The sequence below is a fragment of the Equus asinus genome, chromosome 2 (genome assembly GCF_041296235.1).
Source record: "Equus asinus isolate D_3611 breed Donkey chromosome 2, EquAss-T2T_v2, whole genome shotgun sequence".
Lineage (NCBI taxonomy): Eukaryota > Metazoa > Chordata > Mammalia > Perissodactyla > Equidae > Equus > Equus asinus.
This window is the reverse complement of record NC_091791.1, coordinates 121,183,837-121,201,210: the sequence shown is the minus strand read 5'-3', so window position 1 is coordinate 121,201,210 and position 17,374 is coordinate 121,183,837. Positions and strand designations below refer to the sequence as shown.

At 53.3% G+C, this 17,374-nt stretch overlaps 2 protein-coding genes across 2 annotated transcripts in view; one reads left to right on the top strand and one right to left on the bottom strand.

The window, feature by feature from the left end:
• LOC123276011 (cytoplasmic FMR1-interacting protein 1-like) overlaps positions 1-17,374 on the top strand; it is a 177,836-nt gene that overhangs the window by 103,323 nt on the left and 57,139 nt on the right. Inside the window, exons 39-44 of the mRNA XM_070497085.1 lie at positions 682-2,154; positions 3,038-3,342; positions 8,476-8,605; positions 10,800-10,974; positions 13,009-14,481; positions 15,365-15,669. The gene's annotated coding sequence lies outside the window, so the exon portion shown is untranslated. The remainder of the gene's footprint in view (positions 1-681; positions 2,155-3,037; positions 3,343-8,475; positions 8,606-10,799; positions 10,975-13,008; positions 14,482-15,364; positions 15,670-17,374) is intronic.
• Positions 7,090-9,684, bottom strand: LOC139046399 (protein FAM170B-like). The gene is made up of 2 exons (XM_070519583.1): positions 9,636-9,684; positions 7,090-7,829 (listed from the first exon to the last, which is right to left on the bottom strand). The coding sequence occupies exons 1-2, from the start codon at positions 9,682-9,684 to the stop codon at positions 7,090-7,092; spliced, it is 789 nt and encodes a 262-aa protein (XP_070375684.1).

Below are 17,374 nucleotides of genomic sequence, written 5' to 3'. Positions count from 1 at the left end.
TCCGAATTGTATTAAAATGTATTGAATATTTTGCAGTTGACCCCACACCAGCTAAGTTTGGGGATAATTTGTTACGCACCAGTAGATAACTAATAGGTCAACTTTGCTGACTACTATGGTGTGTGGCCTCATAGGACAAGTTGGGGAATGCCTTCTCTCTTTCTATTCTTTGTATAATATTAAAATGATATGGTACCTGCACGTTTGGTGGAACCTGCCAGAGAATTGGCCTGTTATTTTCTGTGTAGAAGATTTTAAGCTGCTGTTCCTTTTTTCAGAGTGATTAACGGACCATTCTGGTAATGATTAGAAAGCTTGCCCCTGCTTGCTCTAGACTGCTAAATCCCTTCTTAAATATGGTGGATGTTCACTGTTTTCAGGCCATCCAGATCAATTAATCAATCCCAGATTGGCAATCACCTCTGCTTACTTATTCCCTTATCTCACATTATTTGCTTCAAAGAAATGCACAGTAGCATATGCAGGTAGTTTTGTGTCCACAGCCTCGTTGAGTGCAGAATGTAGAGAAGGGCTATCATTCCAGGGTTCTTTCTATTTTTTTTTAATTATTCTTCCCTTATGCCCCTTAGGCTCCCGTCCCCCCCCCCCCCCCCCCCCCCCCCCCCCCACCCCCCCCCCCACCCCCCATCTACTAGCTTCAACTTCTGCTATTCCCATCAGGTCTCTAAACTTGCTGGATTTCTTCAGTGCACGGTGTGGAACGGGTGACCTGTTGCATCTGCGCTTCAGAAGAGAACGCACTAGTGGAATGAACAGGCGGGGAGGGCGGCAGTTGGACCGGTTGGGGCGCAGGCGCCACGCGGGAAGGGAGCCCGAGGGCGGCGCGGCGTCCCGGGCCTACCCTGCCGCAAGCCCTGCGGCAGGCTGGACGAGATCCTGGCCTCGCGCTCCGCTGGAGACCGCCCGGCTCCTCCCCACCGCTCGGCCACGCCCAGGATCGCCCAGCCGCCTGGCCCGCGAGCCCGTCCGCTCCTGCGGGGACCAACAGGATGCAGGCAAAGCCGGCAGGCAGCCTTGGAGGCCTAGGCCTAGGCCCAGGACCAGGCCTCCAGGAGCTCTGGGCTGCAGCGACTTGGGCAGTGCTTGTGCTGAGAGCGACGAGGCGGACAGTGGAGTGTCCTCAGCTATCGTGTGTGCGGAGGATGACCCAGGAAGGGTGGAGAACAGGCACACAACTGCCTGGATCCACCCATGCAAGAGCCCTGGGCTTGTACATCCAGAAGAGAAGGCAGAGCCGACGAGGCCACGCTCGCTGTGCACATGCTCTCTCCAGGCTGGAGGTAGTGCCTGCACTGCCTGCACTGCCCTTGAAGGGTCCTCCCGGGCACTCACACCCAGTTGGGAGGGCCCGCGACCACACCCTGCTCATCTTGAGACTCCCAGAGCTTCTGCTCACACAGGACGAGGGGTTCGGAGGGCTGGGCCTGGCCACCTCCCTTGCAGCAGTTGTTGCTGTGCGTTGGCCCACGTGGACATCCTGGAAAATTCCGAGACTCTTTTTCGGCCTGCCTCACCTTCTGCCAGCAGGAACGCTAAGGAGAGCTGGGTCCTGAAGGCGTGTGCCAACATACCACATTCCCCAGTACCTGTCCACTGCTGTTCTTGCCAGCACATGAGCCAGGTTTAGAATTTATGGGTCCTTGCCAATGATGCGCTTTCCAAGATCTTGTTTCAGCTCTATTTCTTTCTTCTTTCCCTCCGCACCCCCATTTTATCCCCTGGGGAGAATCCATCAGCTCTCCTCTGTCCCCACCCGGACATGACTCTGAGGCCCAGAATGCCCAGTCTGTAGGAACCCCATGGTGTTGGTCCTGAGGATCTGCGTTTTCTACAAGATCTTCAGATAAGTCTGATGCTGATAAAGCGGGAGACTTTGCATTTACAAGTCCACTTGTGAGAGCCAGCCCCGCCGGTTTCCCACGAGCTCCACTGCCCTGCGTGGTCTACATGGGACACTTAGCAAGAAGATGGAGCTAAACGGCAAGCATTTCTGCAGCAAAGCCTGCCTGGTCTGGCCTAACACGTTTCAGTTTCCCGAGTATCATCACTAGCTGTGACCAGACTCTGCTCTGCCCAGGCAAAAGAAGACCTATCCGATGAACTCAACATAGACTCTCCATAGCTGACCTCTGGGTAAGCAATAAACTAAGCAGAGGCAACTTACCAACAAATGCCTGCTTGGAGCGTTACTCGCTTAAACATGTGGGGGTGGGGGGCGCTGAACCAAACCCCCAAGGACACAAAGGGAGCCTCCTCCTTTGGGCAACCTCCTTGGTCCCAGCTTTCTCATCTCCTACCGCTCAAGAGCCTACAAACTAAGATCTTTGGAAGAAAGATCCCCAGGAATACTTGCGGGTCACCTAGTGAAGATTTCCCCCACTGCTGGGTGAGGCATAGGTCAGAGAGGTCCTCTTGGGCTGCCTGGGCCTCTGCGCCGGACACTCAACACACAGAGTTGCAGACCCCCTAAAGATTTCCCGCAATGGGCATGACCCTGGTGACTTGGAGCCCCTGAGCCCTGAGAACTCCCAACAGTCAAAGACCACCCCCACCCCGCTTCCTCCTCATCAGGGTCTCGGGATTATTCTGGGCATTGTGTTCTTTTTAGCAGCTTTTCCGTTAAAGGACCCCTAAGGGCACGGTTGGTTTGCGCTTGGCACTCTGAGAATCCGCCACCTCGGAGGTGGGCAAGCAGCGGTTTCAACTATCACCTTAAGACTGGCAGAGGCCACAGGACACTGGGAAGGAGAGAGGTGAAAGGTTAGGAAAGCCTGGTTGTGCAGGCGACCAGGGACAGACTGGCGCTAACTTGAAAAGCCGGCCCGAGGTGAAGCGCATTCCACTTGTGAGTCCTGGGCCCGTTTCCGCTTCCAAAGGAGAACGTCTTTTGCCCCATGCTTTTCCCACTGGGTTGGACGTGCCTTTTGACTTAAGATACGAAGGAGCCTCCAAAACCTCTTGGGGTGCCTGATGGGTCAAGGAGGACTTGCCTCAGCCCAGTCTGTTCTTCCTGCAGGTAGAGGACCAATCACCTTAGTGTCCCAGGTCGTCAGCTGGTCTTAGGACTCGGATAATCGGTCTTTGAAGGCATCCCAGCCGAGGAGTACTTCCTGGGTTCATCTTCTCACAGCTGGTTGCTTGACTCCCAGTTTTACGACTCGAGTGAGAAATGGGACCACGAGAGGCGTGAGAAGTACGGAGACATGAGCCCTGACCTCTTGGCATTGGCTCCTGCTTCTTGAGGAGGGAAAAGGTAAAGAAGGCCGCATCTACTGTGTCCTGTGACATGTGTGCCGTGCATTCTCACGAAGACGCTCTCAGGTAAGGAGTTGGTGGGAAATGCTTTGCTTTCTCTTAAACTCTGTCCTTGAGGCCTTTGCTGATGGAGGGCATCGAACCGACATTCCACTGGAGGAGGGAGGGGCAGAGGAAGGGGCAAATTAGTATGTAGGAAATGAGCCCGTTTTGGTAAAACAATAACAAATATCTGAGTATACTGGAAAACCTATATACACGTGCATAAAGGGGTAGGAGCGTATGTTTGTATGTGTATGATTGCTTAAGCAAGGGTGATGAAGGAGTCTACCTATTAGACTGTTAGAATTATCTGGACACACTTCTGCAACTGTGACAATGAGTGAGAACACGCAGAAGGGACAGTGTTTAAAGAAATAGCATAATGAAATGTATTTCCATTCTATAGTTATATATCAGTGTATATAAGGTATACTATAATTCAAAATCATGAAGAGTAAACATGAGTCAAAATAAGAAGAACCAAAAAGACAGGGTTAGCTGTATCTGCTGACTGACAGGAATCCATCATAGATTGTCCAGTGAAACATGGCGCAGAACAATGTGGGCCAAGTGGGACGTCATTTTTAAAAAAGCAAAGAAACAGACAGACCTCCCTGTGTACCTGGGACTGTATATGTGTGTCTGTCTTAGTCCATTTGGGCTGCTGTAACAAAATACCACAGCTGAGGTTGGCTGATAAACGATAGGAGTTGATTTCTCACAGTCCTGGAGGTTGGAAGTCCAAGATCAGGGTACCAGCATGGACAGGCGAGGGCCCTGTCGGGCTCACACTCTTGCATCCTCACATGGTGGAAGGGGCTGGGGAACTCTGCGGGGTCTCTTCTATAAGAGCACTAGTCCCAGTCATGGGGGCACCACCCTCAGGACCCAGTCACCTCCCAAACGCCCCATCTCCTAACTCCATCACGTTGGGGCTTAGGATCCCAACAGTGAATGCTGAGGGGACAGAAACATTAAGAATCTAGCAGTCTCTGAGCAGAGAGAGATGTAGGGAAGGATACACGTGTGTCTTTTAACGCTGGACAACTTGGGAGAGGAGTGCAATTTACATATGAGAGGATGATTCTGATTATACTTTCGATTTAAAATACTTTGCAGTTAGACAGCTCATAATCAGAATATAAGACCTCTCTAAGTTAGAACATCACAGATAGGCATTTTTAAATTTTGCATTGTGAAAAGATAGGCATGAGCCTATCTTTAACGTCAGACACAAAGATTTCGACCACTGAATGAAGACACACCCTCAGCTGTACGGAGGTCAGACCCAGCAGAGCTCTTGCTTGCCATTTGGAGACCATGCCTTCTTCTGGACTCTACACCTAGAAATGACCAAAGTATTCTGTGAGGATTAAAGCATCCACCCTCAAACGTGTGCTGAGTATACATGTATACTGGCGAGGAAGAAGGCTGGACACCATGTGCAATTCATTAAGTGACACGCAGACACTGCAAGATCCTTGTTCTCTGCTATGTGCTCCCGCCTTACTCCTCTAACCGTTCTAGTGGAAAACTCACCCCGGTGCATTCGAGGCCATTTTCCAAGACTACCCTTAGACGTAGTTAACGGGGATTTCGCAACTTATAGGAAGAAGAAGATTTTGGACAAAAGATCTCTTGGACAGTGGAAAGTCCCAGCCAGCCTCTGCCTCCCACTGGGATGGCCAGACCATTTCCACTCTCGCATCTCTGAGAATCACAGAGATGCGGGGTGGGTGAGCCGAGGAGTCGAAAGAGAGATTTCTTGGACTCTCAAGGTCTGGCAGTAGTGCTCTTTTATTGAGAGAATAGTATGGAAGAGCACGGGGTCAGGGCCCATGGGCAGTCAGAGCTGCTGCTGCCGGCATGGGGACAGGACCCAATGGGCAGTCAGAGCTGCTGCTGCCGGCATGGGGACAGGACCCATGGGCAGTCAGAGCTGCTGCGTGGGGACTGGACCCACGGGCAGGAGGAGCTGCCGCTGCCGCTGCCAACATGGGTTGAGAGTAGGGCTAAGTTGAAGGCATAGGTATGTGAGTTTCTCTCTTTCCAAGACAGAGGAAAGAATGTGTAAAAGAAGTTGTTAAAATGGCATCAGTGCAGGTGGGGTCTGGTTATTGGCTGGCCCTATAACTTTAGGTCAGAATCAGACCGGACTAAGTCAGGATGACCTATGCTTCCCGGCAGGCTATTGGTGGTGGGGGTGGGGGGAGGAGTCAGCTACGTGAGGTTACCAGACAAGCACCATAGACAAGACTTAAGTCCTTGCCGTCCCCATTAAGAGTCTCTAGAGATAAGGTCGTCCCTCCTTCCTCCTGGTGCAGAGAGGGAGACACCCCCAACACGTGGAGACTTCCTTCACAAATGCAAATGTCTCTCGTCCAAGGGCAAGCAAATCCCACTCCTCAGAGGCTCCTTCCCGTCTGCAGTTTTTAAAAGTAACCAGCCTAAAATAATCCTCATCAACAGGATTTCCTTCTTCATCATTAGCACCAGGCAGAGTCGATCCTGCCTCAAAGCCCTGGCTTCCCTCCACTTCAGACCCTGTCACCCTCAGGAGCCACGTCTGTCCCTCTGAGAAGTACAAACAGGGCAGCCCGTGGATGGGTGTGCCAGGCCTGGGAACCCTACCCACGCACCCTGTGCCCTGAGGGTCCCCGTGTCACTCTGCGTCTCAGCTCCCAGGGACATGGACACACCCTGACACCCCCAGCGCTTCCCGGGCCCTTGGACTTGGTGCCCTGACCCTAGTTTCTCTGCCCACCGTGGAGTCTGGGCATGAACCTGACCCTTCCCATCCTCACCTCGGATCACCCCTGCCTTCATTATAATTCCAGGGTTCACAGGAAATGTCCTCTCTTTTGCTGCTTTATCCTCAGCCAGGTGTTTTCTTGCAGTTCTCTGATCTCAGGATAGGTCCGGTTATACCACAGAACAAAGAAAGAACAGGCAAGTGTCACGGATGTGTCACGACCGGGGGGTAAAGCATGTTTGTTATAAAGGGGCCAAAAAGTTTCCAAGCTGCTTCCCTTGCACCCTAGGAGACCCTCTGCAGGACTCATCCAGTAACTGGATCTCCTGTTATGCAGAAAAGGATGGCACCAATGGAGTCTTTCTGCACCAGCTGCCACCTCCACTGCCCCCAAGAGGGAACGGCACATCCCTCCAACCCCGCTTCTCCCAGTGAGGCCAGAGGACTTGGATGGCGAGCTCAGCTTCCTTTAAGAGCCCGCCTCTCCTCTTGCAGGCCCTCCTTCCTGTCTCTCCCTGCACGTGGCTGGGAGCGGAGGCAGGCGGAGGGACGGGTTGAGGGGCTTTATCCCATTCATTGCTGTCCTACAGACTGTTTCCCCGCGTCCCCGAGTCCTTCTGCTTCCTCCTCCTGCGGACGACTCAGCTACACCCCTTCTCAACCACGCTTCCTTTAGAGCTCCCTTGGCTGAGGCGCTCTCCCAGCCCTCCAGAGCCCCCTGAAGTCCCGTTTTCTTTCCCGCCTTACACTGTCGCCATGTTCAGGGTCCCGAATTCCACAGCATCTAGATGGGGCTCTCCTCTCTTCTCCTGGCTGGGCGAGCCTGTGGCCTGACCTGGCGTGCAGAGTCGGCTGTCCCGAGGCCGCTTCATCCACCCCTTCCGGGTGGTGCTCTCCACGCCCTTGGTTGGCGATGCGGACCACGCAGCCTGGAGTGCAGGGTCTCCCGGGGTGGCTCAGCGGTCTGGCCCGCGGTCTTCCCCGACAGGCCCCATCCCACCCACAGCCCTGCTCTGCAGTCACAGGGCCTGAGCGCGGCCCTTCAGGCGCATGCCCCGCGGTCCTTGGGGCCGCGCCCCGCGGCCCTGCCTCTGCCAGGCCTCCTGCCTCTGCAGCCACGCCAGCTCGCTCCGCAGCCGCCTCAGCTCCTGGCTCTGTGCTTGCAGTCTCGCCTGCAGGCGCAGGCAGGCTTCCTCCTTGGCTCGCACCTCCCTGCTCTTGGCCGCCAGCAGGCGCCTCTGGGCTAGCAGGTGGCAGCGTCGGGGCCGGCGCGGCGCAGACGCGGGCCGCCGGCGCTCCAGCAGCTCCTCATAGAAGACGCGGCAGCTGAAGCCCTCCTTGACGCCGCGCTCGGCGTGCGCCACCACGGCGGCCGGGGACGGGAACACGCGGCAGCAGGCCACGCAGCGGAAGCCGTGCTCGCCGGTCCCCAGCCACTCCGGGGTGACCGCGCGGGGCGGCGCCTCCTGCTCCTGGACGGCCGGCGCAGGGGTGTGCGCCTCGGCTTCCTGGACACAGGGCTCCGTGTCGCTGAGCAGGGACTCCGTGTCAGCCGGGCTCGGGGGAGAGCCGATGGTGCTCTCCTGGGAGAGCTCGGCCTCGAAGACGCGGGGCCTCTCGTCCACGGGTGCAAACCCGCTTTCGGTTTGCCACGCGACGGCCACCCCCTTCACGGTGCGCACTTGGGTGTAATAGGCGCACCGCACCCATTGCTTCTCTTTGGGCGACCCGTAGCTGGAGGAGTGGGAGGTCCGCTCCGCTGAAGCAGAGGAGACACACGTCTCTGGGAGTCGGAGGGTCTTCCTGGGCCTGGAGCTCCGGCTTCTGTTTTCCGATGGTGTAGGCTGTGTGGCCCTGTCCTCTTGGGTTGAGGCCTCTGAGAACAGAGTGGGAGTTCCATGAGCTCTGGGGTCCCTGGGGGCCTCTCCGTCGCTACCCTCCTCCACCTCTGGGAAACCTCGTCACATCTTCGTCTTGCCCCGGCGGGCCCGGGTCCCGAGCCTTCCAGTGCTGGTTGCACTGCTGGGGGTGACACAAGTCCCCTGAGCACAGTGGTACCAATGACAGTGGTACCCTGTGTCAAAGGTCTGTCGTGGGAGACAATACAATACCCTTTGCGATCTTCTGCTTGTAATTGTAGGACCTTCAGGCTAATTTTTCTTTTTTTTCCCTAACATTTGTTGAATGCCAACTATGCTACCCCTCTGGGAGATGTTTTCTATGAAGTTGATTTGCTAGGATAGTTAGTTAGAGGGTTAGCGTGCCAACGGGAGAGATGCTCAGCTCTTTTCAACCCGGTATTAGGGGGGCACTGACAGAAGGAATTCCACTGACAGGCATACTAATTTGTATACTTTGTTAAGGCTCTTGCAAGTTTCCTTCTTTCTCAAACCTTCCTTAACCAGGCAACACTAGACCTTTAAAAAGGCTTGCTCGGAGCCGACTCCTGAGCACTTCCTCGTGAGATGAGCTCCTTCAGTGTGAAGGCAGAAAACAGATGTCCGTGTCTGAGCGCCCTGATCCCCCACCTCGGTGGTGAGTACATGAAAACCTCAGCGAGGGCATCTGCGGGCTTGCTGCGTCAGCCTCAGGGTCTGTGCATGCTTCTGAGGACGGGGCTGGTTTGGAGAGTTCAGGATGCAGAAAGGAAGCGATGGAAGCAAGCTTTGGGTGTGTGTGGGGGAGGGAGTGAAGGGTTCAGGTAGGACCGAGATGGAGAAGACCTCAGGGGGCAGTGGACAGAATCTGCAGACAGAAGACCAGGAGGGAAGAGGAAACCAGCTGGGCCTGTGGCGAGCAGCACATGGGAGTTGTCAGGAAGTTGGGGAGGAGGCAAGGGGAAAAGGAACTGACTGGGGAAAGGGTCCCGAACTAGGATTTGTAGGATTTCTGGCAGAAACACAGGTTAAGGAGAGATTTAGAATGCGATTCTGAAGTGAAGCTTTGCTGTGCCACATCGTGGAGCCCTAGGGAGAGGTGGACGGGAGACAGAGGAGGAGAAGGCGAGGCCTTGGACTGAGGGTAGTGCTGTCTGCCCAGGCCCCCTTCTGCCCCAGCCCTGGCTCAGAATGAGGGAGACCTCTGGGGTCGTCGTGGGGTACTGGGCCAACCACCCAGCACCCTTCCATCACTTCTGGATTACTGTTTTTGCTGCCTCACCTGAGGTATTAATTCCCTCTCAGTAGAAAATGCGATGACAGCGAAGGGGACAAGTCCCCTCGCCCCTTCTCCCCAGTCCCACGCCGTCTGCCCCAGGGGCTCACTTGCTTCCTGCCTTCGCGTGGCCATCAAGCCCTTCCCAGGGCTCAGGCCTGAACAGTTAAGTTTCTGGTCTGAGCCAATTGAGGAAAGACCCTCAGACTCACAGTAGGGGGTCCTTCGGTTCACTCACTCACTCCTTCACTTATTCGTTCATGTTACGCATGTGTTCCTTGTCTACTAAATGACACAGTACGTTCACAGTGAAAGCCTCAGTGAGCCTCAGGCCTCTGGCCATCTGTCCGGGGAAATCAGACCCCTGGCTTCCCAGCTCCCATCCGTCAGACTGTTTTCCTCCTCTCCTTACCTGGGGTCTCAGAGATAGGCCTCTTCCTCCCGGATTGCCGCCGATTCATCCTGTCGGGGCAGAGGTGAACTCCCAGGATGGTCTCCGGAAGGATTTCTCTCCCTCTTCCCAATCTCAGCCTCTCTTGGGTCGTAGACTCTGAGTGAGTCCTGAATGCCTGTGAGTCGGCAGCTACAGGTGCTGCCCCACAGGGAGATCCCGGATCCACAACCTCTCTGAGAGCAGTTGGGATCTGAGTGAGCTCCGAGTCTTCCAGTAAATCCTGTGTGATGTCACCGCTGACATAGCTCAGTTCCGAGGGCCCAGTTTGAACGTCAACATGGCAACAAGAAATCACGGCAACAGTTGAAGTAGGGGTGAGGAGGGCAGCTGAGGGAAGGTGATATAATAATTACGTAATAAAGTGATTTGGAACTTTTCCCTGCCCTCAAGGGGCCTCCCATCCATTTGGAGAGAGGGTGAGAGGGCAGAAAATGAGAACAGACTGGGAGGGGTGATATCTTCCCCCGAGACCTCTCCTGTGCCTCTGTTTGGAAGTCATCTCTCCAGCCCTGGTCACTCAGTGTCCCCTCTGAAGCCCTCTCAGACCTCCTTTGCCTCTGAGCCTGCTCAAAGGCTGTTCCCCCTGACTGGGAGACCGTCCCTCCCCTCCCTCCTGGGTCCGCCCCTCCCACGGGGAGGCACAGTGGTGCATGGAGCACCACTGGGTTTGATCCCTGCTCCGCCACCTGCTGGATCTTGGGCCAGTCAGTGGACCTCTCTCTGCTTCACTTTCCATTTTTATTTTTTTTTTTTTAAAGATTCTATTTTTCCTTTTTCTCCCCAAAGTCCCCCGGTACATAGTTGTACATTTTTAGTTGTGGGTCCTCCTAGTTGCGGCACGTGGGACGCCGCCTCAGCCTGGCCTGACGAGCGGTGCCATGTCCGCGCCCAGGATCCGAACCGGCAAAGCCCTGGGCCGCCGAGGCGGAGTGGGTGAACTTAACCGCTTGGCCACGGGGTCAGCCCCTCTGCCTCGCTTTCTGATCTGTAAAATGGAAAGGACTCTCTCCACCTGATAGCATCATTTGGAGGCTGAAGAGGTCAATCCATGGAAAGCATTTAGAACAGTGACTGTTACAGGAGAAGACTATGCTAATGGTCACGGTTACCGTTGTACTGCAGGTCACAGCTTGCCGAGGGTGCGCAGATTAGCTGATGTCCTCGCCCTGAGCATGCAGAGCTCCCGAAAGCCCCCGTCCTTACGCTCCTCCAGGTCCACGGGAGAGGCTCATTTGAAAATCTGTCTCCTTGAATGGGACCGTAAGCAACGTGGAGGCAAACACCGGCTTGCTCTCAGGTCTGTAATCCCAGAAAGTAGGAGAGCGCCTGACACGTAGTAGGCACTCGACACGCATTTGTTGAATGAATGAATGAATGAATGAGTGGTGACTCCCACAAGGACTCCTCCATCCTAGGCATCCCCTGCAGAGCTGGACTGTTTGTCCTGGCAGCTGGAGGCACCATTGCTCCCAAGTGAGCATTTTGCCCCCGTTCTTGACCTTCCCAGTCCCAAGCCCTGGAAAGTGTTAGCGGGAAGCTCCTTAGCCCTCTGCGTGTTTCCCCTTGGGACCAGTGAGAAAGAGATAGGATTGTGGCCTCCGGAAAAGCGTGGACTCAGGACCTCCACCTGTCTGGGAGATTTAGGAGGGCTCTTGGGGAAAGCCCGCCGTCCTCTCTTGGCTTGGAGTTTGCTTCTGTTCTGGAGGCACTTAGAAGAGGAACCAGTAAATCGTGGAACCCTTTGAGGAAGGATTTGAGACAATGGATGTGGTGAGCAGAGAGTGTGGCCTGACTACTCAGAGGGACTTGAAAACTCTCTGATGGCGAGAGAGGAGGCTTGTTTTGTGCGATTGCAGAAGGCAGGACAGGGACGAGTCGGCGGGAACACAGGAGAAAAGAAAGATGTGTGCTTGTTCAGAAATGAATTAATAAAGGAAACCAACTAAAATTGGAGTCAGGAAGGCCTGGGAGTTACGGGAGCTGTTCTAAGTGAAAGTTAATTCGAGGAGAGTGAGAGTTCAGGGTGCGGACGACTCCTCATGTAACGTTTTCCATTGGCTGGGCTTGTTGTCCCCAAAGAGGAAATTCTTTCTGCCTCCTGCTGGGATAGTAAAGTAGTAGCCCACCTCTCGTTGGAGATGCAAGGTGCTGGTCTCTCCCTAATTGGGGTAATTGACGGTGGGTGGTAGGACTGGAGAGCTCCCTGTAAGGCCTTCCTGACTCCAGTTTTAGTGGGTTTCCTTTATTAATTAATTTCCACACATTCAATCAGCTTTTACTTCTTCAATAGCTTAGTTTTTTTCGTAAGTTCCTTGCTGTTCCTATTGAAGTGTTTCCTTAATATTTTATAATTTTGACTCTATTTGGCACAATGAACTAACGGGGGCAAGATAATGGTCTATACCTCCCACCCCCATTTCCGTTTTCGGGATGCTTTATTTCTAGCTTGGAGAGAAGCCATTGATTTTGGTATATTTGTCTTATATGTAGCCACCTCGTCAAAATTTTTGTTGTCGTTTTCGAGGCATGCGATTACATAATTATTAGAATTTTTAAAAAATCTTGATATTTATACCTGCTTATTAAATTGTCTGGCTTATTCATTCCAGACTATGTTGAGATAGAAGTAATAACAGGTAACTTCATCTAGTTCCGAATTGTATTAAAATGTATTGAATATTTTGCAGTTGACCCCACACCAGCTAAGTTTGGGGATAATTTGTTACGCACCAGTAGATAACTAATAGGTCAACTTTGCTGACTACTATGGTGTGTGGCCTCATAGGACAAGTTGGGGAATGCCTTCTCTCTTTCTATTCTTTGTATAATATTAAAATGATATGGTACCTGCACGTTTGGTGGAACCTGCCAGAGAATTGGCCTGTTATTTTCTGTGTAGAAGATTTTAAGCTGCTGTTCCTTTTTTCAGAGTGATTAACGGACCATTCTGGTAATGATTAGAAAGCTTGCCCCTGCTTGCTCTAGACTGCTAAATCCCTTCTTAAATATGGTGGATGTTCACTGTTTTCAGGCCATCCAGATCAATTAATCAATCCCAGATTGGCAATCACCTCTGCTTACTTATTCCCTTATCTCACATTATTTGCTTCAAAGAAATGCACAGTAGCATATGCAGGTAGTTTTGTGTCCACAGCCTCGTTGAGTGCAGAATGTAGAGAAGGTCTATCATTCCAGGGTTCTTTCTATTTTTTTTTAATTATTCTTCCCTTATGCCCCTTAGGCTCCCGTCCCCCCGCCCCCACTCTCCCCCCCCCCCCACCCCCCCCCCCACCCCCCATCTACTAGCTTCAACTTCTGCTATTCCCATCAGGTCTCTAAACTTGCTGGATTTCTTCAGTGCACGGTGTGGAACGGGTGACCTGTTGCATCTGCGCTTCAGAAGAGAACGCACTAGTGGAATGAACAGGCGGGGAGGGCGGCAGTTGGACCGGTTGGGGCGCAGGCGCCACGCGGGAAGGGAGCCCGAGGGCGGCGCGGCGTCCCGGGCCTACCCTGCCGCAAGCCCTGCGGCAGGCTGGACGAGATCCTGGCCTCGCGCTCCGCTGGAGACCGCCCGGCTCCTCCCCACCGCTCGGCCACGCCCAGGATCGCCCAGCCGCCTGGCCCGCGAGCCCGTCCGCTCCTGCGGGGACCAACAGGATGCAGGCAAAGCCGGCAGGCAGCCTTGGAGGCCTAGGCCTAGGCCCAGGACCAGGCCTCCAGGAGCTCTGGGCTGCAGCGACTTGGGCAGTGCTTGTGCTGAGAGCGACGAGGCGGACAGTGGAGTGTCCTCAGCTATCGTGTGTGCGGAGGATGACCCAGGAAGGGTGGAGAACAGGCACACAACTGCCTGGATCCACCCATGCAAGAGCCCTGGGCTTGTACATCCAGAAGAGAAGGCAGAGCCGACGAGGCCACGCTCGCTGTGCACATGCTCTCTCCAGGCTGGAGGTAGTGCCTGCACTGCCTGCACTGCCCTTGAAGGGTCCTCCCGGGCACTCACACCCAGTTGGGAGGGCCCGCGACCACACCCTGCTCATCTTGAGACTCCCAGAGCTTCTGCTCACACAGGACGAGGGGTTCGGAGGGCTGGGCCTGGCCACCTCCCTTGCAGCAGTTGTTGCTGTGCGTTGGCCCACGTGGACATCCTGGAAAATTCCGAGACTCTTTTTCGGCCTGCCTCACCTTCTGCCAGCAGGAACGCTAAGGAGAGCTGGGTCCTGAAGGCGTGTGCCAACATACCACATTCCCCAGTACCTGTCCACTGCTGTTCTTGCCAGCACATGAGCCAGGTTTAGAATTTATGGGTCCTTGCCAATGATGCGCTTTCCAAGATCTTGTTTCAGCTCTATTTCTTTCTTCTTTCCCTCCGCACCCCCATTTTATCCCCTGGGGAGAATCCATCAGCTCTCCTCTGTCCCCACCCGGACATGACTCTGAGGCCCAGAATGCCCAGTCTGTAGGAACCCCATGGTGTTGGTCCTGAGGATCTGCGTTTTCTACAAGATCTTCAGATAAGTCTGATGCTGATAAAGCGGGAGACTTTGCATTTACAAGTCCACTTGTGAGAGCCAGCCCCGCCGGTTTCCCACGAGCTCCACTGCCCTGCGTGGTCTACATGGGACACTTAGCAAGAAGATGGAGCTAAACGGCAAGCATTTCTGCAGCAAAGCCTGCCTGGTCTGGCCTAACACGTTTCAGTTTCCCGAGTATCATCACTAGCTGTGACCAGACTCTGCTCTGCCCAGGCAAAAGAAGACCTATCCGATGAACTCAACATAGACTCTCCATAGCTGACCTCTGGGTAAGCAATAAACTAAGCAGAGGCAACTTACCAACAAATGCCTGCTTGGAGCGTTACTCGCTTAAACATGTGGGGGTGGGGGGCGCTGAACCAAACCCCCAAGGACACAAAGGGAGCCTCCTCCTTTGGGCAACCTCCTTGGTCCCAGCTTTCTCATCTCCTACCGCTCAAGAGCCTACAAACTAAGATCTTTGGAAGAAAGATCCCCAGGAATACTTGCGGGTCACCTAGTGAAGATTTCCCCCACTGCTGGGTGAGGCATAGGTCAGAGAGGTCCTCTTGGGCTGCCTGGGCCTCTGCGCCGGACACTCAACACACAGAGTTGCAGACCCCCTAAAGATTTCCCGCAATGGGCATGACCCTGGTGACTTGGAGCCCCTGAGCCCTGAGAACTCCCAACAGTCAAAGACCACCCCCACCCCGCTTCCTCCTCATCAGGGTCTCGGGATTATTCTGGGCATTGTGTTCTTTTTAGCAGCTTTTCCGTTAAAGGACCCCTAAGGGCACGGTTGGTTTGCGCTTGGCACTCTGAGAATCCGCCACCTCGGAGGTGGGCAAGCAGCGGTTTCAACTATCACCTTAAGACTGGCAGAGGCCACAGGACACTGGGAAGGAGAGAGGTGAAAGGTTAGGAAAGCCTGGTTGTGCAGGCGACCAGGGACAGACTGGCGCTAACTTGAAAAGCCGGCCCGAGGTGAAGCGCATTCCACTTGTGAGTCCTGGGCCCGTTTCCGCTTCCAAAGGAGAACGTCTTTTGCCCCATGCTTTTCCCACTGGGTTGGACGTGCCTTTTGACTTAAGATACGAAGGAGCCTCCAAAACCTCTTGGGGTGCCTGATGGGTCAAGGAGGACTTGCCTCAGCCCAGTCTGTTCTTCCTGCAGGTAGAGGACCAATCACCTTAGTGTCCCAGGTCGTCAGCTGGTCTTAGGACTCGGATAATCGGTCTTTGAAGGCATCCCAGCCGAGGAGTACTTCCTGGGTTCATCTTCTCACAGCTGGTTGCTTGACTCCCAGTTTTACGACTCGAGTGAGAAATGGGACCACGAGAGGCGTGAGAAGTACGGAGACATGAGCCCTGACCTCTTGGCATTGGCTCCTGCTTCTTGAGGAGGGAAAAGGTAAAGAAGGCCGCATCTACTGTGTCCTGTGACATGTGTGCCGTGCATTCTCACGAAGACGCTCTCAGGTAAGGAGTTGGTGGGAAATGCTTTGCTTTCTCTTAAACTCTGTCCTTGAGGCCTTTGCTGATGGAGGGCATCGAACCGACATTCCACTGGAGGAGGGAGGGGCAGAGGAAGGGGCAAATTAGTATGTAGGAAATGAGCCCGTTTTGGTAAAACAATAACAAATATCTGAGTATACTGGAAAACCTATATACACGTGCATAAAGGGGTAGGAGCGTATGTTTGTATGTGTATGATTGCTTAAGCAAGGGTGATGAAGGAGTCTACCTATTAGACTGTTAGAATTATCTGGACACACTTCTGCAACTGTGACAATGAGTGAGAACACGCAGAAGGGACAGTGTTTAAAGAAATAGCATAATGAAATGTATTTCCATTCTATAGTTATATATCAGTGTATATAAGGTATACTATAATTCAAAATCATGAAGAGTAAACATGAGTCAAAATAAGAAGAACCAAAAAGACAGGGTTAGCTGTATCTGCTGACTGACAGGAATCCATCATAGATTGTCCAGTGAAACATGGCGCAGAACAATGTGGGCCAAGTGGGACGTCATTTTTAAAAAAGCAAAGAAACAGACAGACCTCCCTGTGTACCTGGGACTGTATATGTGTGTCTGTCTTAGTCCATTTGGGCTGCTGTAACAAAATACCACAGCTGAGGTTGGCTGATAAACGATAGGAGTTGATTTCTCACAGTCCTGGAGGTTGGAAGTCCAAGATCAGGGTACCAGCATGGACAGGCGAGGGCCCTGTCGGGCTCACACTCTTGCATCCTCACATGGTGGAAGGGGCTGGGGAACTCTGCGGGGTCTCTTCTATAAGAGCACTAGTCCCAGTCATGGGGGCACCACCCTCAGGACCCAGTCACCTCCCAAACGCCCCATCTCCTAACTCCATCACGTTGGGGCTTAGGATCCCAACAGTGAATGCTGAGGGGACAGAAACATTAAGAATCTAGCAGTCTCTGAGCAGAGAGAGATGTAGGGAAGGATACACGTGTGTCTTTTAACGCTGGACAACTTGGGAGAGGAGTGCAATTTACATATGAGAGGATGATTCTGATTATACTTTCGATTTAAAATACTTTGCAGTTAGACAGCTCATAATCAGAATATAAGACCTCTCTAAGTTAGAACATCACAGATAGGCATTTTTAAATTTTGCATTGTGAAAAGATAGGCATGAGCCTATCTTTAACGTCAGACACAAAGATTTCGACCACTGAATGAAGACACACCCTCAGCTGTGCGGAGGTCAGACCCAGCAGAGCTCTTGCTTGCCATTTGGAGACCATGCCTTCTTCTGGACTCTACACCTAGAAATGACCAAAGTATTCTGTGAGGATTAAAGCATCCACCCTCAAACGTGTGCTGAGTATACATGTATACTGGCGAGGAAGAAGGCTGGACACCATGTGCAATTCATTAAGTGACACGCAGACACTGCAAGATCCTTGTTCTCTGCTATGTGCTCCCGCCTTACTCCTCTAACCGTTCTAGTGGAAAACTCACCCCGGTGCATTCGAGGCCATTTTCCAAGACTACCCTTAGACGTAGTTAACGGGGATTTCGCAACTTATAGGAAGAAGAAGATTTTGGACAAAAGATCTCTTGGACAGTGGAAAGTCCCAGCCAGCCTCTGCCTCCCACTGGGATGGCCAGACCATTTCCACTCTCGCATCTCTGAGAATCACAGAGATGC